At 47.1% G+C, this 26,667-nt stretch overlaps 1 protein-coding gene across 1 annotated transcript in view; it reads right to left on the bottom strand.

Annotated features, from left to right (window-relative positions):
- The window catches only part of ZFHX2 (zinc finger homeobox 2), a 527,257-nt gene that overhangs the window by 64,081 nt on the left and 436,509 nt on the right, over positions 1 to 26,667 (bottom strand). Inside the window, exon 9 of the mRNA XM_078640613.1 lies at positions 11,788 to 16,596. Coding sequence (XP_078496739.1) covers positions 11,788 to 16,596 — 4,809 coding nt within the window. The remainder of the gene's footprint in view (positions 1 to 11,787; positions 16,597 to 26,667) is intronic.

The following is a 26,667-nucleotide window of genomic DNA, read 5'->3' as shown; positions in this document are numbered from 1 at the left end:
GCGACAATAGGTCTCCGCAGGATTCCCTTCATTTTGTATTGTTATGTTCATTTTATTCTGAACCTAGACGTAGATTCTTGGTAGATATTTTGAAAAAATCTAACATAAAATGTGCTAAAGAAGCTCTGATTTTTTTAAAACAGGCATCGGACCCCCTGACATTGTGCGGCATCATCAATTTTATTAAAGTAGCTGTTCGTTTAAGAGCAACCAGAGGAGGGGGGGGGGGGAATGTGAGATTCCTGTGATTGTTTTTAATGGATTATAATGTTTCATTTAACTCACAAATGTATTGAATGTTTATCTGAACTTTTATGGTGATTTTTAATCATCGAATAAAGATTATAAATTAAAATTAATTGCATGAACACTCTGGCTGGGAGAGATTGTTGGTTTTGAAACCTTGTAACTAAGGCTTGAATGCTCTGTATCATGGCTGGACTAGGATAAGCTAGAGCTGTATTGGTGTTTATGGTAGCCCCTAGGTACTGATGTACATGAGAGGGCTGGGGATGTGACTTGGTGTAGTTGAGTGTAAACCCCAAGTTGTGCAGTGTTTGAATCGTTTGAGATGTGTGTTGGGCACACTGATTCAATGACATGGCTTTTATGAGCCAATCGTCTAAGTATGGGAAGACGTGGATATGTTGTCTTCTGAGATGTGCTGCTACTACTGCTAGGCACTTTGTAAACACTCGTGGTGCAGTTGTGACCCCGAATGGAAGGACTTTGAACTGATAGTGTTGTCCTTCTAGTACAAATCTGAGATACTTCCTGTGAGAAGGATGTATGGGAATGTGGAAGTAGGCGTCCTTGAGGTCTAGTGTGGTTAGGAAATCACCTTGTTGCAACAATGGGAGCACTTGTTGTAAAGTGATCATGTGAAAATGATCTGAGTGTGTGTATATACAGATTGAGAGGCCTTAGGTCTAGAATTGGTCTTAGTGTTCCGTCCTTGTTGGGTATTGGGAAATAGTGAGTAAGAAAACAAGTTACTTACCTGTAACTGTAGTTCTCCAGTATTGGAAGCTTTCATAGATTCACATACCTGAATCATTTCCCCGTCGTCGAGACGGGAGTCTCCGGTACATAAAAAAGCAATGGTTAGCAGTATAGCTAACTGTAAAAAAGGCCTAGGCCCATTTTTCTTTTGCAACCCATAACTTTCGTTATGTAAAAAAGGAACAAACTTTTCTCTTAGCCAATCAGAGGCACTCACCCTCTAGAACCCTCCTGAGAGAACCTCTTGCCCCTCATATTTTCGGGCACTAGTGCTATAATACTTTCCGTACCCAATCCGAGGTGAGCCTCTCAGGGGAGGAGGGTGGGCGTATGTGAATCTATAAAAGCTTCCAATACTGGAGAACTACAGTTACAGGTAAGTAACTTGTTTTCTTACTCCAGTATTGGAGCTTTCATAGATTCACAAACCTGAATCAGAATAGCGAGCAGTAAATTATAGCACATTTTGTCTTTGTCACCTTGTTTTCATTAACAGGCAACACATGATACTTGCACATAGTAGTAACCATATCAATATATACATAGACATATTGCCTCTCATTGACATATCCATTATCAATCAACAATAAAATGTGCTTTCCTTACCAAAGAAAGGAAGGAGGGATGAGAAAGAGGCTCACCGTTATTGGAAAAGGTTCCGCAGCACTGCTTGTCCCACTGCTATATCGCTTCTTGCATGAGCATCTAGGCAGTAATGCCTGGTGAAGGTATGCGTACTCCTCCAGGTGGCTGCTCTGCAGATGTCCTGTATGGAGACGCCTGAAAATAGAGCAGTTGAGGTTGATACCGCTCTTGTGGAATGCGCACGAACACGTGCAGTCAATGGCTTTCCCGCGGCTTGGTGACAGAACTGGATAGCACTTGAGATCCATCTTGAGATTCCTCGTTTTGACAACGGGAAACCTTTTCTGGGGGCACTAAACGCCACAAACAATTGTGTAGACTTTCTAAACGGCTTTGTCCTTTGCAAATAGAACTTCAGGCAACGCTGGACATCCAGAGTGTGGAGAGTCCTTTCCGCCGCCGTCGATGGTTGAGGAAAAAAATCTTTTCAAGATTAAGGGCTCATTTAAATGGAAAGCTGTTTGTACTTTCGGAATGAATCTTGGATTCCTTCTGAGGACTAATCTGTCTTTCCTGAATTGGAAAAATGGCTCTTGCGTTGTAAGGGCTTGGATTTCTCCTACCCTTCTGGCTGATGTTAGTGCTATTAAAAGAGCCACCTTCCAGGAGAGGAATTTTAGATCAGCTTTGTGTATTGGCTCAAATGGCAGTTTCATAAGTTGTGACAAGACAACGTTCAGTTGCCATACAGGTGGTGGAGGCCTGATGGGTGGGTAAACTCGAAATAACCCCTTCATGAATTGCTTCACAATTCTCTCAGACCACAGAGAAGGACGTGCTGAGTTTCTCCTGTATCGTGAAATTGCCACCAAATGCACCTTAATAGATGCATGGGCTAATCCCGATTTCGCTAGTTTCAGCAAATATGGGATAATCTGATGCGCCTCTTCCCGCAGAGGATGTAAGGCATTCTCCTGACACCATTAACAGAATCTCTTCCATTTCATCCTGTATGTTCTATCAGTGCTTTCCGCTCTTGCTTTTGCCAGAATTTCTCTGCATTCTGCTGGAATGTTCAAGTGCTGAAATTCTCCGTAGTCAGGAGCCAGGCCGCTAATTGCAATGATGTTGGGTCTGGATGCCGCACTTGTCCCTTCTCCATTGTCAGTAGTGTTGGAATTGGACAAAGACATATTGGCTCGGTCTCCGATAAAAGGATCAGCTCTGTGAACCAATGCTGCCTGGGCCACCAAGGAGCTATGAGTATTATCCTGCACGGTTCTTTCTTCATCTTCGTGAGTACTCGTGGCAGGAGGGGAATCGGCGGAAATGCGTAGGCAAAGACGCCTGACCATGCCATCGAAAACGCATTCCCCCATGATCCCCTTTGGTGACGCCAACTTGCAAAGAATCAGCGTTTCTTGTTCTGGGCTGTGGCAAATAGATCCACCGTTGGTATTCCCCACTTGGAAAAGATGGTCATCAGTGTGTCCTGATCTAGCTCCCACTCGTGACAGGTCGTTTTCTGCCTGCTGAGGTTGTCCGCTGATCTCCTGGAAGATGTATGGCCTTCAGAGTCACTCCGTGATCTAGCGCCCATTCCATATTTTCTGTGCCTCTTTTGACAGAGAGAGAGATCTTGTTTCTCCCTGTTTGTTTATCTAGTGCATTGCAGTTGTGTTGTCTGTCCGCACTAACACTGATCTTCCTTCTATTCTTGGCAGGAAGGCCAACAATGCTAATCCTATTGTCCTTAACTCCAATAGGTTTATGTGAAGGTGTTGTTCTTGTCTGCGCCATCGGCCTCTGACCAGTAACTCCTGTAGGACGGCTCCACATCCCTCGAGAGAGGCATCTGTGGTGACCACCAACGGAGCTGGTTCGGTCACGTAGGAGAGACCCGCAGAGATATTGTTCCTGCGAGTCCACCAATTTGCTGCCTGCAACATTGGACGCGTGATTTTGATCTTTTCCTCGAAGGATCCCTTTGCTTGGCACCACTGAACATACAGTTCTTCTTGTAACGGTCGCATTCGTAAGCGACATAGGGGAATGAGTGGTATGCATGAGGACATTGTTCCCAGAAGCGACTTGTATCTTCTGACTGAAAGAGACTTTCTTTTGCCGAATCCCTTGGCTAGATTTACGAGTCCCAACTGTCTCTCCACTGACGGGAATGCTTTGTTTTGTGTTGTATCCAGGATTGCACCTAGAAACTTGATTGTCCTGGATGGCTGTAGAGATGATTTTTCTACATTCAAGTTCAGGCCCAGATCCGCGATCCGCAAACAGCTCCATGCATGCTACGGTGGAAGTGTGAGCTGCTTCCTGCGATGGTGCCTTTATCAACCAGTCGTCCAGGTATGGAAATATCTGGTGTTTTTGTCTTCTTAGATAGGCCGCCACCGGCGCCAGACATTTTGTAAATATCCTCGGTGCAGACTTTAGGCCGAATGGTAGCACCTTGAATTGGTAATGGTCTTTTGCCACTGCAAAACGAAGGAACTTTCTGTGGGACTGATGGATGGGGATATGGAAATATGCATCTTGTAAATCGAGGGAGGTCATCTGATCCCCTGGGTTTAAGAGCAGCATAATATCCATTCTGAATGACTGTTTCTTGAGGTAGGCATTTAGGGACCTTAAGTCCAAGATCGGACGCCACCTGAGAGCATCTTTTCTGATCAAGAAGAAACGGGAATAAAATCCTTTTCCTCTTTGGGAGTTCGGAACCGGTTCTATTGCTCCCTTTCGGAGCATTGCCCGAATCTCCAGACGCATCTGGGATAGGTGTTTTTCTTCTTGATATGTCGGTGGCATGGGAGGAGGGAAGTGGAGGAATTCTAATGTAGGTCTGAATTGTAATACGTGGAGAACCCATTTGTCCGATGTTATCTTCCACCACTGTGGTAAATAATGAGTCACTCTTCCACCCAGGGGAACATTTGACAGGATAGGAGGAGAAGGATCCGTAATCTGTAGGTTGTCATTGTCTTTTATTATTATCTCTTCCAGAACGACCTTCTCGAACCTCTTGGAGTGGACTTAGAGTAGCCTCCCGATTGTTTCTGCCCATATTGCTGCCGATAGGGCTGCGAAGAGGAAGGATAGGATGTATATCTTCCTTGCTGGTATCCACCTCTATACGAGGGTTGTCCTCTTCCACGGGCGCCTCGAAAAAGCCCCTTCCGGTACTGTAATGCACCTAAGGATTTCGCTGTATCAGTGTCTTTTTTTAATATTTTGAAGGGTGTCATCCACCATGCGCCGAAAGAGATCCTCCCCATCAAAAGGTAGGTCCAGAATCTTAGTTTGGACCTCAGCCAACCTTGGCGCCTCAAAACTGCTGCTCCTCCGAGGGAACGAAACGCTGTGGTAGCTATGTCCATAGCGCAATCAATAACTTCAGCCAATGTTCTCTCTCCTTCCTGTAAAACCTTCTTTGCCTCCTGCTTAGAGTCTTCCGGGAGGAGGTCGATATAAGGTGCTACATCGCACCACAGCTGTCTGTCATATCTGCCCAGGATGGCAAGGGCTTTAGCAGCTCGAACCAGGAGCGCTGACATGGAGGAGAATTGTTTTCCTGCGTTATCTAAACGCCGTCCCTCCCTGTCCGGAGGTGCCGAAATAGGTGCTGCTGGATTTTTTGACTTCTGCTGTGCTGCTTGCGAGATGATTGAGTCCGGTTTAGGATGGCCCAGTAAACACGCTGGAGCGTCTGCAGGTGCCTTATATTTTTAATCCAGCTAGTACCGGTGTAACCTTTGCTGGAGTTGTCATGACCTGCAATCCTTCCTTCCATATGTGGTCAATAATTGGTCCAGACCGGATTGATCTTTGATATGGCTCTTTAAAGTCATAAAGAAAACATTCTGCTTGGGTTGTTTTCATTGGCAGTTGGAATCTTTTCGCCGCCCTCTCCATTAAGTTGTGGAATCCACCAATATCCACCAGTGGAGAATCTGCCGGTACTTGGGTGAGCGAAGGCGGAGAAGGAATCAGATAATCATCCCATTCTCTGTGGGGTTCTGGTAGCTCCCCTTCTTCGCGGTCATCATCATCATCTGTTGTCACAGGATCCTGCTGCTGTCGGACGCGAGGTGTCAGCGGAGCAGTGTCCAGCAGGTTTTCTGTACTGCGTACTGGAATGGCCGGAATTGAACGAGGACGTGAAGGTGGAATGCCCTGAGAAACTCCTGACGTAGGAAACCTCAGTTTATAATCCACCAACATAGATTGCAAATCCGTCAACATGGATGATGGCATTGCTACCATCTGTTCCCGAGTTTTTTGTTGGTAGCGGTGGTAAGTGACACTGTGGTATTCTCCATACCCTTCCTCATCATCCTCATCTTGACATTTTACATGGAGCTCCGATGGGCTTGTGGCATACCCAAAGGGCTCATCATCCTCCTCATCTTCTGACTCTTCTGTGAGAAGTGTGGCTCACTGGTTAGAGGAGGCAGACCTGGAAGCAGAGGTCAGCCTGGGACCAGGGTTCAATTCCCGGCTCGGCGGGGTCTTGAGTCCTAAAATGTCCATGGACTCGACAATTCTCGCTCCGGTGCCTACTCGATTCATGGGTTCACACTCTGCGACTCTGGGCAATAGCTTGCTTAATCTCCACAACGGCCCCTCGCGGCGGGATGCCTGGCTTTCACCTTGTGGATACCCTGCCGGGGTTATCTCACAGGGGAATACCAGGACGGGTTCCCTAAGCAAGCGCTTAGAAACCGCTTGGTGATTTGCGCTATATAAATTCCTGTACATTTACATTTACATTCCTCCAAAAGGTGCGACGGGAGCAATGGAGTAATTTTACTTGGAGAAGTTACTGCTGGCGTGATCTTCTTCCTGCTCTTTTCCGGGGTTTGTCTGGTCGACGAGATAGTCGTTGATACCACCGTCGACAAAGCTGTTGTCAGCGCCATAGATCCACTCCTCGCCGACGACATAGAAATCGTCGTCGACGTTCCCGTCGACGACCTCATTGTCATCACCGTCAGCGACGATCCCGTAGTAGACACTGCCATCGTCGACGATGTCCCGTCGTCGACGCCCCTGCCGTCAACGCTCCCGTCGTCGACGCCCCCATCGACGCTGGCTCCAATACCAATAATGGTAACTCTTGTACCTTAGGCGTCGCCATAGTCGATGATTTCTTCGTCGACGGTCTCGTCGATGCTCCCGTCGACGATGTGGATTTTTTCACCTTCTCCTCAGGAATACTAGAGGATGGCTTCTTGAATGATGCCGGAGCCAATGATGGTGTATTTGAAGGCTCAGAAGAGGCTCTTTTGGATTCTTTCTCTTTTAAATAAGTCCTTTACTCTCCTGTGATTTTTTCTGAGGAAATTTTGAAGGACTACGCCCGGAAGACCCTTGGTTGGTCTTTTTTAGGGCCTTCTCAGGACGGTCCCCTGAGGAATGAGCATGAGGAGATCTTGATCTTTATTGAGATCTCCTGGAAGAAGTGGAGGATTCCTGGTCACTATCGCTGAAAACCACCTCCTTTCTGGCCTTGATCTTCTGAAGCCAAATTAGAAGGCATCCTTCACGATCTCTAAGGGTCTTACTAGAGAAAGTGCGACATACCTTGCAATCCTTTGCTTGGTGGTCCGGGTAAAGACAATATATACAGTCTTCATGTGGATCATCTGTGTAGAGTCTCTTTTTAGAGCAGGTGGCACAGGCTCTAAACAGACCCTTTTACTCCTTTTCAGCCATTTTCAGGAATGTAGATGAGAAATAGATTATAAACATCTCTAATCCAGAAGAAATAGCCTGAATATGCAGCTTCTACAAAGTTGGAAATTCAGATTTTGAGCAGAGCTCAAAGGAGACTCCCTAGCACAACGTGCCGGCAGAAAATCTGAGGGGCAAGAGGTTCTCTCAGGAATGTTCTAGAGGGCGAGTGCCTCTGATTGGCTAAGAGAAAAGTTTGGTCCTTTTTTACATAACGAAAGTTATGGGTTACAAAAGAAAAACGGGCCTAGGCCTTTTTTACAGTTGGCTATACTGCTAACCATTGCTTTTTTATGTACCGGAGACTCCCGTCTCGACGTCGGGGAAATGATTCAGGTATGTGAATCTATGAAAGCTCCAATACTGGAGTAAACCCCTGTTCCTTGATGTTTTAACGGAACTAGCTCTATTGCATCTTTTTGCAGCAATGAGAGAACTTCTTGTTGGAGTAGCGTTAGATGTTCTGTGGACATTGGACGTTGTATAGGTGATATATGTGGAGGGGTAGCTGTAAGCCCGAGGCAGTAACCATACTGGATAATTTGTCTTACCCACTTGTCTGTTGTGATAGAATTCCAGACAGGTAGGAACTGTTAGTCTGCCCCTTACAGGAGTGGAATTCTGTTGGGGGAGCAGAAGGAAGTCACTGTTTTGTGTTGGGAGAGGTTCGATTATTGTTATTTCCTCGACCTCTTCCCTTGTTGTTGTTGCCTCTGTAGCCCCCTCTAAAGTATCCTTTATTAGAGGATGTTTGTGTATTTGTTTTAAAAGAAGTTGAATTGTCTGCTCCAGCTTGTTTGGAGCCTCCTCTGTAGAAGGAGCGACAAAAGGACTCTCTTGCTTGGAGCTCCCATAGACTTGGCTGTGTCAGTGCCTTTCTTCATTTTTTCAAGGGCTGTGTCTACCTCTGGACCAAACAATTGTTGTTGCTTGAATGGTTGATTTAAGATAGTAGTTTGCACCTCTTGCTTAAATCCTGAAATGCATAGCCACGTGTGACGTCTAAGGACGACACTGGTGTTTATTGCTGTGGATGCTGTGTCTGCTACATCTAGTGCGCATTTAATGGAGGCATTTGATATAAGCTTACCCTCTTGTATGAGGTCATCTGCTTGTGCCTTATATTGGTCAGGTAGATGTTGTAAGAGCTTCTCTAGCTGATCATAGTGAGCCCTGTCGTATATTGCGAGGAGGGCCTGTGTGTTAGTGATGCGCCATGTATTGCTAGCTTGGGCTACTATTCTTTTTCCTGAAGCCTGAAGCATCTATGATCTTTGATTCTTTATCAGGAGGTGGTGCTTCACCTGATATTTGGGAATTTGCTCTTTTCCTTGCGTTTGAAACTACTAGGGAGTCTAAGGGTAGCTGTCCTTTAATGTAGGCAGGATCCCCAGGAGCTGCTCTGTACTTTTTCTCTATCCTTGGGTATATGATTCTAGCTCTTACAGGATCTTTAAACACTTCTGGTGAATGTTTAATGACTCCTTTAATCATTGGCAGTATTTACACAGATTTTTGAGAGTGTTTTAAAGTGCATAGTAAAAAATCTTCCTCTGCCTCATCTGAATGCATGGTGACATTGTGATAGATGGCAGCCCTATTAATTAAGTGTCCAAACCCAATATTGTCTTTTGGAGGAGAAGGTTTAGATGGATAAATATACGTGGGTCAGGAATATCTGGTACATCCTGTGGGTTTGGATACTCCCAGTCTGGTGAACCTGTTGGGTAGGGAAAAGGGTCATCTGGGTCTCACCCTCCATGCTATACTAATCATCATCAACATCCTGAGAAGGTGTATGTTGTGGAGAATGAGGAAGAGAATTTTGAGGTTAAATGTTTAAAGGAAGAGCAAGTGAAGGAGATGCAGGAGAAGAAGGGTGCATAGGCGATTTGGCAGAGTCCTTCTTCTTGACAGGCGGTGTAGGTGCTGTATCTGACTTCCTCTTCCTGTGTGGTGTGGTGGAAACATGTCCTGTTTCTGGATCAGTGTAGATCCTTTTTTTGTAAAGGATCTGGTTGGAAAAGCTCCTCTTCTTGAGGCACAGCCTTCGGCGCCGATCTTTTCGGTTCCAAACCTGTTTGTTGCTCGTCTTTAGCCTTAGGAGCCGATGTGGAGTCCTTTGACGTAGATTTCGGCACCGAAGGTATTGTCTTTGGAGCCGTAGCCTGTTTCGTGGACTTGGAAGGATCGGATGCAGGATTTGTTTGTTTCAGCATCGAGGGTATCGGCTTCGGAGTGGAAGCTGTTTTCGGGGCATCGGAAACAGGCTTCGTTGTTTTCAGAGCCGCTTTGTCTCTCGGAGTCGACTGTTTCGGAATGTCTTTTGGAAATGGGACTTTTTTGTTTCGGTGCCGAGAGAGCAGGTGGTATCAGCACATGCGGTTTGCTCGGTATGGAGAGCTCCCGGAAGGCTTCATTATTTTCTTCGGAGCCGGGCTCGATGGCGGGGCTTTCGAAGTGTTTTTTGCTGTCTCGACTGGGCCCCGCAGTCGGAGTGTTGACATTTGCCTTCGATTTTGGTGTTTGGGCTGTGGTAGGGACAGTGGTACTCACACGTTGACCCAAAGGTATGGAGTCATCGGAGTCATCTGCCTCGGATACGATCTGGAGATCATCGGAATCTTCCTACAGGACACATGGACCTTCGCCGAAGATATCCACTGGTTCCGGCGCTGATCTCTGCATGTCGCGTTGACGGGCCCTCCGATCCCGAATGGTCTTTTTCGATCGAAAGGATGCAGAGGCTGGGCAGCTGGATTCATCGTAGTCTGGCGATAAGCACAGGTTACAGACCTCATGGTGGTCACTGTGTGGAAATTTTGCTCCACACTCGGGGCATCTTTTGAATGGCGTCCTTTCCATGAGGTGTAGGCCTCACGGCGTGGGTAGGCCCAACGGCCCGCGTTGATGACTGGAATCGAGCCAACGAAGTCTAGTCGATGATTATTGGTATTGAAAGTTGTTTGGTGAAGTTTGAAGACATTTTTACGCGTCGAAGTACTTGAAAAGTAGATTTCGAACCGGAGCGGAAAAGTTTCATTCAAACCCAGTGGCGGAAAAAAACAATCCAAGGATGGAGTCGATGCCCATGCGCACTATCGTCCAAGGGAGGAGTCACCTATCTCGTGACTACAAAGACTTCTTCCAAGACGACAACAACATGCAATCATCCGAACCCAACACCAGGTGGCGATCTAATGCAAAGTGTAGAATCTGCAGTTCATATGCCTCGAACACACTGTTTCCATAAAGCTGAAAGATTTTCAGTGTTGGGGAAATCATAGTTTGCAGATTAATTGATATTGTATTTGTAAATAGTTTTGTATTAGAATTTTTTTTTAAGGGGTAGGTGTGTGGTGTTCTAATCTTGTACAGAATGATGGCGGGCGGCTGGGTCTTGGAATGCGTGTTGGCGAGGTTTTCGGGGAGAGACAGTTGGGGAGAGAGAAAAAGCCAGAAGCATGTAGCTGTTAAGCTGCCTTCCTTTCACACCACTAAACTCTACTTGGAAGACCCTGTGTTGTGTAGTCTCCTTTACTACATCCTTAGCCTGACGAAAGCTGGGTCAACTCGCATGTGATCAAGGCTGTTCTAATAATAAATATTCGCCTAATCTTTCTGTGCAAATTGGCATAAGACCAAGGAGAGCCTTTGCATGACCAGAGATGTGACCAGAGGGGCCTCCTTTGTGTGGCCAGGGCTGGGCAAGTTGGTATCAGACAAGAACATATTCTGTACCGGGTGTGTGTGGCATCAAATCAGCCCCATCTAGGTATAGACAATTTTAGGTAAAGACCACTCCTTGGGCCATCTAGTATTCAATTAATATCCTCTTCCTTAGACTGATTCCTTTTCCCTCGCCCACCTCTCACTATCTCTGCCCTGGTCGTCTTTCTTTCCACGAGCCTATTTTCTTCTCTTCATTCTTCAGTCCCATTTCCTTTCAGTCAACTTTTCAATCTCCTCTGCCTTCTTGTTTACCGTTCTCTGTATTCTTTCTTTGCCCCCTTTCTTTTCTCTACATATTCTTGGTCTGCTGTCTCCTTGCCCATGCGTCAAGACCTGTCCGATCTCCCCATTTCATTTATTCTTTCCCTTATCACCTCTTTCCGTCCCTCCATCTCACTCTATCTTCCCACCCCGTGTCCAATGTTCAGGTATCCTTTACTCTCCTTTTTTTATCACTTCCATCAATTTCTCCATTTCTCGTGGTCTCCTATCCTTGCATCGCTGTTTCTTCATTCCTTTTCTGTCTTCAGTCTCTTGCTCAAATTTCTTTTAAACCATTTCTAAATAAGCGTCCTCATTTTCATCCTTCCCTTTCTCCCTAGCTCTCTCTGCTAAACAAGGGGACTTGACGCACGCACGCACACGCACGCACAACCGCTGTATGTGCCCATAGCTCAAAGCACCTCAAATACCTCCTCTGCTTCCTCGGCTGCCCATCCTCACCTGTGTTAAATGAAGACAGCCCTCCGATGGGGGTGGGTGGCACTTGCTGGCCAGACAGCAGCACCGGGGCAAGCCTGGGCAGACCAGAGGGCATATTTTGAAATCCTAGCCCCGGATAAGTGGCAGCGGCAGGGGTCCCAGCAGCGGTGGTGCCTGGTTTCAGCTCTGCTTTGAGCTGTGGGACAGCACTCCCTGCAGCTGGTGCCAGATCGTAGTACTTTATCTCGTTCTTCAGCTGCTTCTGGATTGCCTCCCTCAGCCTGGCGATGTGCTGGCGGGAGAATACGTGACTGCGGCAGGACACATAAAAGTCATACTTGACTCGGCAATAGGTACACTCAGAACGGGGTGCATCCCCTGATGAGTCGAGGCCCATTGGTGGTGGTAACCCCTGAAGTTTAGCCTTTTTCTCCTTCGCACGGGCATTCTGGAACCAGACTTGGATGACCCGCTTCTGTAAGCCGATCTCGCTGCCAAGCAGCTCACACTCACTCATGGTGGGTGTGCGGTAGTTGGCATAGCAAGCCTTCATTATCTTGAGTTGCAAGCTGCTCATCTGAGTACGGAAGCGCCGTTGGCCCAAGGCATCAAAGCTACTATCTGCATACTTTTGCAGGCCAGGATTTGGAGAATCTGGGTCAGCCAAGCTGGATGAGTCACTCACATCACCAGGGCTGCGAGCCTCTGCCTCCATGGTAGGAGGAGGTGGAGATGAACGTTGTTTGCTCTCATCAATGTTGTCAATTGGGGGTAATGGCTCACCAGCCTTGCTCTCTTGGTCTGTGTTTAGAGTGCTGAGGGTGGCAGAGTCGTCCGGCTCGGCTGGGGTGGGGTCAGATGTAGCCGGTTCCCGTGCAGTGCAGCATGTGTCTGCCTTAATCATGAATGCTTGAGAAGTTGCCACTGGTTGGTAGGGAGATGGGTTTCCCCTGTGTGCTGGTGAGGGAGCAGTGGCATGGTGCATGCTTGTAGCATTGTAGTAGAAGGCAGCAGTATCTCTAAGCACCTGGAGATTAGGACTGCGATGGGACAGCATGGCTGAAGGGGAGTCGGTCAAGTGGCGGGTCAGGGCCTCTGGCTTCCCCAGAGGGACAAATTTGGTGTAGGGCTTTGTGGATGCAGTGGGAGCTGTACAACGAAACTGACCCTTGCGCTCCCGGGCCCGGGTATTCTGGAACCAGACCTGCACCACACGCTTCTTCAGTGACACCTCTTCAGAAATGCGGTCAAGCATCTTTCGGGTGGGGTTGGAGTCCTGCATGTACCAACGGTGCAGGATCTCTAGCTGTTCAGGCAATATAGTTGTCCTTAGCCGTTTATCCTTTGGGGGCTCATCCCCCAGGTAGCCTGCTTCGCTCTCAGTGGGTGACAAGCTGTCTTCATCAAGCTTTCGTTTGCGGCCTGCTCCTGTCATGACATCGCCAAAACTGCCTGGCAGCAGTGGTCCCGTAAGAAGGGAGCTATTGTTATCAAACATCAGGAGAGGCATGTCCAGAAGGTGCCCTGGGATTGGGGTGGAGGTCAGGATGTGTAGACTCTGGTGTTGGGCCAGTAGCTCTCGGCTGGCAAAGGACATCTGGCACTGATCACAGGATTGGATGTTGGCACTGTCTCCCTCCTGAGGACGCTCTGGTGGTGACTGAGTCTGCAGGGGCTGATGCGGTGGGGAGGCCTGATCCAGAGACTGCATTTGCTCTTCCGAGATTGGCTCCAGCACTTCTTTCTCCTGCTCTTCTTTCTCCCGATCTTCTGAAGGTTGGTCAGGTAAAACCTCTGTGGTTGGAGGCGATGGCTCTTCAGTCTTCTCTGCTTCACATTCCTGCTCTGCCTTCTCACTCTCTGGAGCCACATCTTCCTCGTGGTCCTTCAGCAGTTCCTCCTCATTGAATGCTGGGACTGGAGTTGCAGAATTTTCATGGGTGGGTTGTGTTTCTGGAGTTTCAGGTACAAGTTGCACAGATGCAGATACCTCGCTCTGCATGGCACTGTCTGTCTCCTTTGATACTTCCTGAGGCTCAGATATGTCATCTGTATCCTCCTCAGCCAGCTGATCATTGTAGCACTTCTTTAAGTGTTGGATTAGCTTAAAGATGCATGGAAAGGAAATGTGGCACTTCTTGCAAGCAATCTGCTTACTGCCACTCATGATACATCGCTCCTCAGCACCTGGTTCTTTTCCTTTCTCACCAGCATGGAATGGAGACTCTGCTGCATTTTTCCTCGCCTTTTGTCTGGCATTCTGGAACCAGACCACCACAACACGGTTGGGGAGCCCAAGAAGCTGGGACAGCCTATCCACCTCGCTATCCTTTGGATAGGCGCTGGTCTCAAAGAAGGACTGCAGGGCCTGGAACTGGAAGTCAGAAAACTTAGTGCGTGAAAAACGACGGCTGCCCCAACGATCTTGTCGGCTAATCTCAGTAATCTGATTCTGTGGGCCGCAACCCACACCTGCCTCCTCACTCTCTGGTAGTGCAGTGCATGATGACGGTGGAGTGCTGAAGTTATAGGGGCTATCTTTGTCCTGCTGGCGTTCCTTGAAGAGGCGGTTGCGGAACCAATGCTTCACTACTTTGGCAGCAAGGCCAGTGTGCTCAGACATCTGCAGGATCTTCTCCTCTGAAGGCAAGTTGTTAATGTCAAAATAGTTCCACAGCACCTTCAGCTGCTCAGGAGTAATGCGAGTACGTGGGCTGCGGCTCTCACCAGCATCTGGCTCCACTGTTACTTCACCTGTCTTTGCTTGGGACAATGCAGCAGACATCAACTCCTCCATGCTTGGCAGATTAGGGGGCATGGCCTGCAAGGAAAGGGGTGGTATCAGGAAGGAGGGGCAAAGAGAAAAGTCTAGTGGCAGGGGCAGTGGAGGGATCTGAACAGATGCCTCTGGTAGTGGATCTTTCTGGGTAGGTGAGGCCTCAGATGGTGTCACAGCAGACAGCTGCTTGGGAGCATTCATGATGTCATAGCTCTTGCGGAACTGAGCTGCATATCGGCTTAGCGCCTCAAAGGGAAGGAAGCGACGATGAACGTGCTCTTCATGGGTCTTCAGGATCAACATGTTTGAGAAAAGTTTCCCACAAGTCTCACACTTCAGCTTCTCATGGCTGTGCTCCTCACTGGTGCTTTGTGGAGGCCGGGGTGGCATCGGCTGTGGCTGGAATAGTGGAGGATGTGTTGGGAGCAGATGTTGTTTTCCCTCATTGTACTGAATCACAAGTTCAAATCCAAAGTTCTCTAGCAGTGCTTTGGATGCTGTCCGTGAGATGTCGGTGGGGATACGAGGAGGAGGCATGGCATTGGCTGCCTGTTCCTGATCAGACTCTTTTGTTTTGGCATTACTGAGTGGTGGCTTTGGTAGTGGCTCTTCTTGTATACTCTCAACTTTTTCCTCATCATCTGGAGTGGGTTCTTGGACCCCAGCATCAGTGTCATTTGTGTCACTGTTGGATGGTAACTCTGATGCAGAAGCTTCTCTAAGGTTACTGCTCACAAGGGTTGGTTGAGCAAGAGAGGGAGAGGAGGTTAGTGGTTCCATTGATGACTGAGTTTCATCCTTTACCATGACAGGTGGTGGTTTAATCAGGCCTCCGCCACTAATGAACATGGGGCTAGCACCTGGTAGTGACAGAATGGAAGGGGGCCCTTGCATGGCAAGCTCTGGGTTCACCTTCAAGTCGTGCAGATAAAAGGGTAGCAGGAGCTGTTGCTGATGTTGCTGTAGTTTCAGTAAGGTATCGGGCCCTAGTGGGAAAGGAGGGAGTATAGATGGTGTGAACAGTGGTGACTGCAGTAGCGAAGCTGGTCGGTGCAGGTCTAGGGACAGATGCATCTGCTGTGAAACAAAGGGCAAACTTGGGACACTCAGACCTTTTTGCAATGGCTCTGCACTTGGTGCCTCTAATTTCACCTCTGCTGAAGTGTTGTCAATAGCTGGTGATAAAGAACGAGCGGTGGTGTTTTTGCTTCCAAGCTCTATATTGTAGCCACTGGCAGAATTATCGGGTCTCTCTGTACTGTTGCTATTTGCGTCTGGGGTGTTTTTGCCGGCTGCTTCAAGCTTGGCCACCCTTGAGCGTGTCTGATGTAGCACAGAGCGCATGTGGATCTCCAGGGTAGAACTCTGGTTGTACGATACACGGCAGACTGTGCACTTGAAGGGCTTGTCTTGGGCAGTGGTTGCCTCAGCTCGGGATGGCAGCAAAGGGTCAATAGAGGCTTTTTTCATCTTGTGAAGGTGGGACACAGAGTTGTAGTGAACTAGTAGGATGTTCTTCTGGGTGAAGGATTCTTTGCACACTGTGCATTTATATGGTCGTGAAGGGTCTAAGAATTTGTCCAGGGCAAAATTTGTGCTCTTACGGTAAGAAACAGGCTGGCGAATGTCCAAGGGAACACTTGTTGTGGCAGTTGGAGAAGTGTCTAAGTCTATAGGCGTGGCCTTCCCTTCTATAACTGGCACGTCTGATATGCTGTTTCCGCTGCTCAGCCCCTCTTCTGCCTCGCCCATCTCTTCTTCGTCATCCTCCTCACTGTGTCCGCTAGGGCCACAAAGCTGGTGGATTTCAGCGTGGGTCAGTTCAGGATGCTCATTCTCCAGGTGCTCCCTCAACTCAGGGAAGCTCTCTGCCCTTTGGCGGCAGAGTGGACATGGCAGGATACTTGCAGCCTCTTTCTCAGTATCATCCCTTTCAGCTTCCTCTTGCTCTGCTGACTGTAGTAAACCTTCTCCTGATTCATTGCCATCAGCTAAAATCTCATCAGCCGTCTTCTCACAGTTGGTGTCAGAAGTGGCTTCGTGTACGCCATCTGAAGAGAAAAAGAATACACAAAACACTGTTATCTAAGAAACATCAGTGAATATAGTGAATATACCCAGATGTCTTTAACCATGCTATTGCAGTCATTAACATTACAGCATTAGAAATACAGCAGTACAGTATTAAGATTTTTAAAACCTTGCACTATCAGAAACATCAACACTGCAATGATGGAGTTCCAAATTAGACCGCATTAAACTCTCCCTTATTAGAACTTCCAACATTCAGTGTGAGGGTCTTTTTTACAGCTACTATTAAGAATGTTTTAACCTGATGTAACTAATGGCCAAAATATAAAGCTTCAGCACCCTGAAGGTTAAGAGATCTAAATCCTGAAGCATCAGACTAGAAATATGGTCATTATTAGACACTGAAAAGCCACACCTATTTTTTGTTACAGAAACCTGGCTCCAAGACTCATCCTCTCCAGACATATCAATAGCCCTGCCTCCTGATTACAAGATATATAGACTGGACCATACTCAGAAAAGAGGAGGGGGCACTGCAATTGTCCATAGGTCACATTTTAAACTACACGTCATCGCACCCACCTAGCTAACTGGGGCAAAATGTGCATCGTCACCATAAGAACTGAGAACAAGGAGTCATGGAAGGTCGCCCTCCTTTACAGGCCCCCGGATATTAAAACTAACTTCGTCAACAAGCTTGTGGCGATAATAGCCCCACATGTCCTGGTTTCCGGTAATTTTCTCTCATTAGGGGACTTTAATTATCACGCGGAACTAACTCAAGATCCTCACACCAGCGATCTTATCACTAGCATTAACTCTGTAGGATTAAACATGTTAACCACTGGCCCCACACATATTGCAGGCCACTCACTAGATCTTCTGTTCACAAATTCACAAAAAGTCGAGATCGACCAAATACTCCCTGTCCTATGGTCAGACCATTGTGTTATCAGGTTTACCATCTCTGTAAACTCAACACAGCCCCAGACTAGGAAACAAGTGAAACTGAGCAGGCCATGGAACAAGATCAACCTGAACTATTTCACTACTTATTTCTCTTCCCCCCCTCATCACAGAGTTCACCAACTCTAACAAGGCAGCAACCGACTTAGAACGCGCCATCACCTCCACTTTAGACATAATTGCTCCCAAGAAGGTATCCAGATCTCCTAACAAACTCTCTCCATGGTTTACCTTAAACTTGAAAAAAACAAAACTCTCTGCCAGGTCAGCCGAACGCAAATGGCGACAAACAAAGAACTTAACAGACAGCCAACAATTTAAAGCAGCACACAGACTTTACATGAACGAGATAGCCGCAGCAAAACAAACCTATCTAGGGAATAGGATAAATCAGGCAGCCAACTCACACAGAGAGTTATACAAATAGTCAAAGAATTCACGAAACCCCCTGCCTGTCAGCCCCAACTCACCGAGTCCCAGGATTGGGTTAACTCCCTCTCATCCTATTTCCATGATAAAATTAACGACATCCATAAACTTTTCCCCCAGCCAACCAACCCAACCTTAATCAGCTTGCCACCTAAATAGATTACCATAGAACCCTCCACCCCCATGCCACAGTCCTTAAAGAATTCCAACCTTTCTCAGAGACAGAAGTAGCATCCACATTGAACAAAATTAAATCTGGATCTCCAGCCGACCCAGCCTCCTCTCAAATTTGAGCAGAAATTGCACCTGCTCTGCTCCTTGAACTAACGAAAACTCTTAATCTTTCACTGTCTCACTCTTCTAATCCCTCTCACTGGAAGAAGGCCACTGTTAGACAAATTTTAAAAAAACCCTCTGCCAACCCCACACAGCTTTCCAACTACCGCCTTATCTCCCTTCTGCCATTATTCGGAAAGATCATGTAATCCTTAATAAATAAGTAACTATGCAAACATCTAGAGGTAAACAAGCTGCTTGATCCATCCCAATCAGGAGGTATACAACGGTAACCACGCATTTTTTACAACGCGGTACCGTTACCACGCTACTTATACCACGCAAGTCGATACAACGACTTGCGCTGGGGGGCGCTCCAGGATAGTAAATATATTAATTTACTATCCAACTCCTTTCCCTAGAGTCCACGGGGACTGGAGTTGGAATAGTAAATTAAAAAATTTACTATCCAGCGCCCCTCCACGCAAGTCGTTGTAACGAATTGCGTGGTAAAAGTAGCGTTGTAACGGTACGCGTTGTAAAAGTACGCGTGGTACCGTCATATATCCCAATCAGGATTCAGAGCGTTTCATAGTGCTGAAACTGCCCTACTTGAAATCGTGGATAACATTAGGATGACCCTCGATTCAAGACAATCCACCATATTGATCCGGCTCGACTTCTCGGCTGCCTTCGACACCATCTCACACCACATTCTTTTAAAACGCCTGGCAGAGATTGGTCTCAAAGGTTCAGCCTTACTCTGGATCAAAAGCTACCTGACTGAAAGGCGCTCAAAGGTCCAAATAAGATCATTCACCTCAACAAACCAGGAAAATGATAAAGGTGTTCCCCAGGGATCAATACTGTGCCCTACGCTTTTTAATCTATATGTATCCCCCCTGGCACAGGTAATCAGAGCACACGGTTTTGAAACCGTGTCCTATGCAGACGACACACAGCTACTGATTACCCTAGGCCAAACCCCAGTGATACCAAACTGAGATTCCAAAAGTGCATGATCTCAATGAAGGACTGGATGACCAACAACTTTTTGATGCTTAATGCTGGCAAAACAGAGATCATGCTTTTTGGAAACACCCACCAACATTGGACAGATGAATGGTGGCCACCGACATTGGGACCCTGCCCCTCTCCCAAGAACTCAGTCCAGAACTTAGGGGTGACAATTGATAACAAGCTGTCCATGACTGACCATGTCAGCAAGATAGTGCACACAAGCTTTGGACTGATGCGCAGTCTTAAGAAATTTTTTTAATGGAACCCTTCTTCCGTCCCTCATGCCCTTAGTCCAAGGCCTAATTATAAGCTGTATGGATTATGGAAATACATTGCTTGCTTCCATCAATGATAGTCTCCTGGCAAAACTCCAGGTTCAGCAAAACACCGCGGTCAGAATGGTGCTTGAGCCCCCAACTGCCCCCCTCCCCGCACCTCCTCTGTGCCCAGCCTCAGGACAATACACTGGCTCCCTATAAAGAAGCGCATAAAATTCAAATTATGCAGTCTAGTCCACAAAACCATCAATGGACAAGGACCAAAATACCTAGAAAAAAACCTCAAAAACCACTGTCCGATCAGAACTCTCCGATCCACCAGTAAGCTTCTCCTAACTATTCCCAAAGTTCGTACAGTTAGAAACGGCGACAGGTCCTTCTCTAAAACATGCCCCAGAAACTTGGAACGCTCTGCGCCAGCACATCAGGACGGAACCTAACCAACGGAGATTCCGAAAAAAAACGAAAAACCTGGCTTTTCTAGCTTGTCTGGCTACTTGTTTCTGCTTCTGAGCATCTGCCAGCGCTCTGAGACCTATGGGTGATTTATGCGCTATATAAATACAGCTGCAGTGTGAGGGCCATAATCCTTGAAGGACTGAAACTAGGAAAATGGGACGTAAGGGTAATATATTTTAGATTAATGCCAACTCCCTGAACATAAGAGTGACATAGAGACAGATCCTCAAATAAAAGCTGCCAAGCCAATTACATTTTGACATTCCTATGCCAGTAACCCAAGGGGGCAGTAAGAAAGAGCTTTTTATTATTGAACGAAGAGAAATTCATTTGACTCTATAGGTGAGTTTGGGGCAAAGTGTTTGCTTATCATTAGGGTGAGTATAATGTGGTAAATGTAAATGTAAAATGTAAATTGATACTTGTATAGCGCACTACTCACCTGCAAGGGTCTCAAGGCGCTTGTAAGAATACCGCTGTGGAACCCATCCTGGCTTTCCCTGTGAGGTGTCCACTCCTGGGCAACCCCAAGGTGGAGGCCAGGCATCCTTAGCGTTGTGGGGGCCGATGTGGAGATTAAGCAAGCTATTGCCCAGAGTTGCAGAGTGGGACTCCATGATTGGAATAGGCACCGAGGCGAGAATTATCAGGTCCGTGGACTTTTTGAGCCCAAGACCCGCCGAGGCGGGGAATTGAACCCTGGTCCCGGGCTAGACCTCTGCATCAGGGTCTGCCGCTCTAACCATTGAGCCAAACTCACCTATAGAGTCAAATGTATTTCTCTTTGTTCAATAATAAAACAGCTCTTTCTCCGTGCTTATGATTTTAAGATTCCCGCTCAGCTCCCGTACCCAAGAAATGCCCCATTGTGCCACAAAATGACCTTCTTTGTTCCAAGCTGCTTCCCTTCGGTGGCTCTAATTTGGATGCTATTATCTTTGGGTGGGACAGTTGTCACTGGGTGGCACAAGCCAAGCCTGGGCTAAGACGCTGCTCACTCTTCCACTGATATCCAATGAGGACTGCACTCTGCTTTAGCAACGGGTGAGATGACTTCTGAAGATTGTGGTCTCACAGGAACACTAGCAGGGACAGTGGAATCAAAAGGGTTGCTGTGCACAAAGACTGTTATTGTTTGCTTAGGCAAACAGGATGGAAGATCGCAAGTACTCCCAGAAGCGGTTACATACAGACACCTCAGATTTGCGGAGCTTCCTGTATATACTCTTTCTTCTGACGACTTACAATAAAGTGCTAATATATCTTTGATGGCTGCCCTTCAAACTAATGTTAAGCACCCAAGGCTGGAGTTGTGTGAGAAGGAAGAGACTGAAGACCAAGAGCCTGAACTTCACAGAGGAAATAAGTAGAGGGTTCCCAGAGGTAGTGGTCCTCATTAGGAAACACTTTGGCTTCTGATACATTTCTGAATCCTAAGGCATACTTGCGAGCCTATGGGCCGCTGCAGTGATGCCCTGCTGGTTCATAAAGCCATCAAACACAATCAGCAAAAAGAAGACTGGCTTCTGCGTCACCAATACTCACAGGAGAGTTTGGAGTCGGAATTTCCACAATCTGTGAAGGTCAATTTGTCATAAACTAGTTCTCGTCTCTTCCCTACTGCTCAGTTGCAATGTGTATTGACCTCATAGAATATTTGGGTGCCTGTGTGTGTGTGGAGCGTCAGTTGGTGAATGCAGGCTGAGCTGCTCCTGGTGGGGCTACGCTCTATATTCCTATCTTCTCTTACTCATCTATCCTGGAACCAAGCCTCAATAAAGACATCCTGTTTAGACAACTGGCCTGTGTAGGTTCCATTTGCGACACAATTCATTGCTGGTTAGCATGTCATCATCTTAGTCAACTGTAAATGGTTTGCCTTCAGATTCAGTTGTCAAGAAGGTGAGAGGGGGTAATTGGGAGACTCCAGCTTTGCACTCTTCGCATGCATATGCCTTATAAGCCATTTTGAAGGATTTTCATTGAATCTAGAAGGCAATGGATTGTGTTGAACGCTTAGATAGCTTAGACCTCATGGTACAATTTTTAACCGACACTAATATTTTATGTACAGCTGCAGCTTCTTCTGGAGCGGTCATATCTGGTAATTGCCACATATGGCCATGCCCACGGAAAAACTGCAGGCTGTTCATGTAACAATTTATCATTTGCCATTTTTGAGTTCAAAGTTATTTGGGCTACAACTGGATAAATTACTGAAGCCATCCACTGAGGATAAGAAGTTAAGTCATATTTGACTTTACTTCTGACTTACTCACTCTCAACAACAGCAGCCAGAATTCCTGTTATGAGTAGGCAGTGTCCTGGGCACTCCTTTGTTGAAAAATCCCTCCTCATCTCGTCTTACAACTTTCAGTGACCTCCCAAGACCTGACTATGCAGAATCCCTTTCTGGTCGGGGGTAGGGGCAAGGGGTTTGGTGGGTTTTGTGATCTGTGGTGATCTTGTATTCAAGATCCTAGTTCAGAAGGTAATTCATTGACATGTGGTTTATTATCTCCATCTTCATGTTTCCATTGAATGCCTCTGATGGCAGGGGTAGCTGGAAGGGATGCACTTCTAGTTAGAGTGGTTGCTCGCCCAAAGAAGGCTTTAGTGATAGCAATGTGCGGTATCTTCATCTTTGCCGTGCATTCTCCTCTTATTGTTATTTCACCTGCTGCTCAGCAGACGGACTGTGATGTCATTAGAATGCTGGTGAGTGCATGGTTTGATAGTGGGTCAGTTGAATGCGTGGATTGAGCAGCAAGGATGCTGCTCCCTGTGTGGCCTTCCTACTTCCCTGCTACCATCTTTACCTGTAACCTGAGACTATTACTTTGTGAATAAACCTGATTGTCTGTTAAAAGATAATGCGCCTGGTAGACCCACGGGTGTCTATTTCCACCAGACAGCCTCAGTCTAGGTCATTCGAACATGCACTGCTGAGTTAACATAACTTTGGAGCCATTAAGGACTTTACTGACAGTACTGATATTAAGTGAACCTGTAATTCTTTGAAGCAATATTTACATAAAGCTGGCTGCAAGCACTTTGAACCAAGAGTGTTACTGCCTGCAGTTTAGGGCGTTCATCCAACAAGCAAACCAGCGGACGGTGTTGACACTGTTTAATCAAATATGTCTCTTTACATCGCGGATTTTACTCGGCATTGCAAACACAACACGGTCGTTACAACGACCACGTTGTCACAACGCACTACCATTACAACGCAAGTCGTTACGACTTGCGCTAGATGGCACACTGGACTTAGGAATAGTATGATTTATATTCCAACTCCAGTGTGTTGGAATAGTACATCATACTATTCCTTATCCTAGAGTGCCATCAAGTGCAAGTCGTAACGACTTGCGACTTGCGTAGTAATGGCACTGCGTTGTAACAACGCGGTCGTTGTGTTTGCACGCGGTGTAAAACTCGCGTTGTAAACGTTGTTTCCCGGTTTAATCTACTCTAATTTATCTGCTTACGTGTGGAATTAAACCGACTCCTGTAGATGAAAGTAATAGAAGGACAGTGAAAAGCATTTTAGGAGAAAAGCGAAGAACATTTGGCGTCACTTTATTGAACTGTCAACATTTTACATATAATGTGCCAAGTTGAAAAGTGAGCAATCCTGCAGTGTGATATACGAGGGCTTCGTGATCCTTGTCACCTTGAACTAAGCCTTCAGTAAATATGCAACTGGTAAGATGCTGCATTATCTTTGGGGCATCGGTGTGTGCTATAATGCGACATTTAAACTAACCTGCATTGAATCATGGCTGCTTCTCCCCTGGACCGTGCTGAGTGTTCTGAAGTAGTGCAAGGTGTGTTTCTTTTCCCTGCAAAACCTTTAGAAACTGAAGATTCACAGCGCTCCTGCATGTGCAGGGTGATACTCTTCTTCAGGAGTTGGGAAAACTTGGACACGTCAATGGAATACAGCGGCGTTGAATCTTTGGAGACGGCTCAACTAGGAACGCAGCTAGTGAACTGGGCTGTGTTGTTGTGACGTATGCAAAGAGTTTACTGGGCAACGCCTTGTGTGAGAAGCGGTGCCCGTCTGTGCTCAAAATTCATGAACATTTCGCTCTAGGCTTTGGAGTAAATCTACTATGCCTGTCTGGGGAATCAATATGTCTTTACAGCTCCTTAGTCCTGTTGGGCAGAATTGCCTGATTAATCTTGGAGAAGTAGTAAAATGAATACAATTTTGCTAGAGGATTACAGCTGCTAAACCTAGTTTTCATGCTGATGCCCAAAGCTTGGCCATTGTGCTTATATTAAATGCCATTTCCTTTCGGATATCGTATAGCTGGACATACATCCATGTTATTTTGAGATAGTTGGCGATGCCTTTTTAGCATGTTTTTTAGTACTATTCATGAGTTAATACCTAATTATTTATGCTATGCTGACTGGATCTGTTTCAAATGTCATGTTAGCATATTTATTTTGCTATGCTGAATTGTTACCTGCATGTGCTGTTAATGCCCTGTTAGCACATTTTCGAGTACTATCCTTACTGTATAGGGTGTGAGCGTTGCACCTGGAGCAAATGATGTTTTTTTGCTTCTTGTGTTGGTATTGTTTTTTGCCCATATGTTTATTTGTACTTGAGCTGGGGCATAGTTAGGACATCTCAATCAATTATAGACTCTGGAATCTGGGGCTCACGGTTCGATCCCAGGTGCACAAGTTACTACTTGTGTAACGATATATCTGTAAGAGACATTAGTTACTGATAGATTCCTTACCTTAGAATATCCCCAGGCGTCAGACCGGATCCGGAAAATTTTGCATAGCAATACCCCTGCGCGCCGGCAGGCGTTGTCTGCGGCTCCTCGTCCGTCGTCGGCATCGTTAGCGCCGGAATGACGTTGTCGGAGTACTTAGACGCCGCCCATGCGCGCTGATGTCAGTTCTGATACACAGCTTTTCTGCGCCAGATACGCAGAGCCACGATAGAACCAACACTGGTGCCATGAAACTAGGGCCCTAAAAGGGGATGACCTTAACCCTAGATATCGGTTCGCAGAACGGGGAGGATGGGTGGGTCGGTAAGGAATCTATCACTAACTAATGTCCCTTACAGATATATCGTTACACAAGTAGTAACTTGTGCATCTGAAAGAGACACGTTAGTGATAGATTCCTTACCTTAGAATATATACCCCAGCAATACCAACCCCGGTGGTGGGTCTGCAAACCAATAATCACACCAGAAAGTCCTGGAGGACGGAACGGCCAAAGATGCCATCCCTCTGGACTGGACTGTCCAGGCAATAGTGTCTTGCAAACGTGTGCAGCGAGGCCCACGTAGCTGCCTAGCAAATGTCCTGCAAGGGCACTCCCCGCCCAGGGCAGTGGTAGTCGCCGTGGCCCGAGTGGAATGAGCCCTCAATCCAACAGGGGGCTCCTTCTTAGCCAAGGAGTAACATGCCTGAATACACAAGATGATCCACCGAGAGATGGTCCGCTTGTGCACCGCCTTTCCCTTCTTAGCGCCCACGTAACCAACAAAGAGTTGGTCATCCACCCGGAACTGGCGTGTGCGATCCAGATAGTAAGAGAGCGCACGTTTTGGGTCCAGACGGTGAAGCCTCTCTTCCTCTTTCGAGGGATGCGGAGGCGGAAAGAAGGTGGGCAAGGTAATGGACTGCCCGATGTGGAAGGCCGTGACAACCTTGGGCAGGAAAGAGGGTCTTGTCCGCAACACAACCTTGTCCGGATGGACAGAGAGGAAAGGAGGTGTGGAAGAAAGAGCCTGGAGCTCACTCACTCTCCTGGCAGAGGTGATGGCAACCAGGAAAGCAGTCTTCAGAGTAAGAAGACGGAGAGGACAGTTATGGAGCGGCTCAAAGGGAGCACACTTAGGTAAGTAAGAACAATGTTCAAGTCCCACTGGGGCATCACGAAAGGAACAGGAGGGAACATGTGTGTGATGCCCTTCAAAAAGCTATTTACAATTGGGGACTTGAACAAGGAAGGCTGATCAGGTAGCCTCAAGAAGGCGGAAAGGGCAGAAAGGTCCCCCTTGATAGTGCCCAGAGCAGAGCCCTGCTGGGCAAGAGAAAGAAGGAAGAGGAGAACCTCAGAAAGGGGTGCAGAGAGTGGATCCACAGCCTTTGCTGTGCACCATGCCACAAATCTGTTCCACCTGCAGGCGTATACCAACTTTGTGGAGGGACGCCTGGCTGCCAGAATGACATTACAGACTTCAGATGGCAAGTCAAATGGCCTCAACTGCCGCCGCTTAATCTCCAAGCTTGTAGGTGGAGACTGGACAGGTTCGGGTGGAGGACCGTCCCCTGCTGCTGCGACAGAAGGTCCTCCCGAAGAGGCAGACGAATCGGGGGATCGACTGAAATGCTGAGTAGCTCGGGATACCAGTATCTTCGTGCCCAGTCCGGAGCCACAAGGATAACCTGGGTCCGGTTGCGCCTGATCTTCTTCAGCACTCTGGGCAGAAGTGGTATAGGCGGAAAGGCGTACAATAGACCGCAACTCCACTCGCGATGAAAAGCGTCTCCGAGCGAGTGCCGCCTTGGAAATTCCAACGCGCAGAACTGATGACATTGCGCGTTCTCTTCTGTGGCGAATAGATCTAACCAAGGCTCTCCCCACTGCTGAAAGAGGCCTTGCGCCACGTCCGAGTTC

Source organism: Lissotriton helveticus, chromosome 5_1 (assembly GCF_964261635.1).
Source record: "Lissotriton helveticus chromosome 5_1, aLisHel1.1, whole genome shotgun sequence".
Lineage (NCBI taxonomy): Eukaryota > Metazoa > Chordata > Amphibia > Caudata > Salamandridae > Lissotriton > Lissotriton helveticus.
This window is presented reverse-complemented; position numbering and strand designations above follow the sequence as displayed.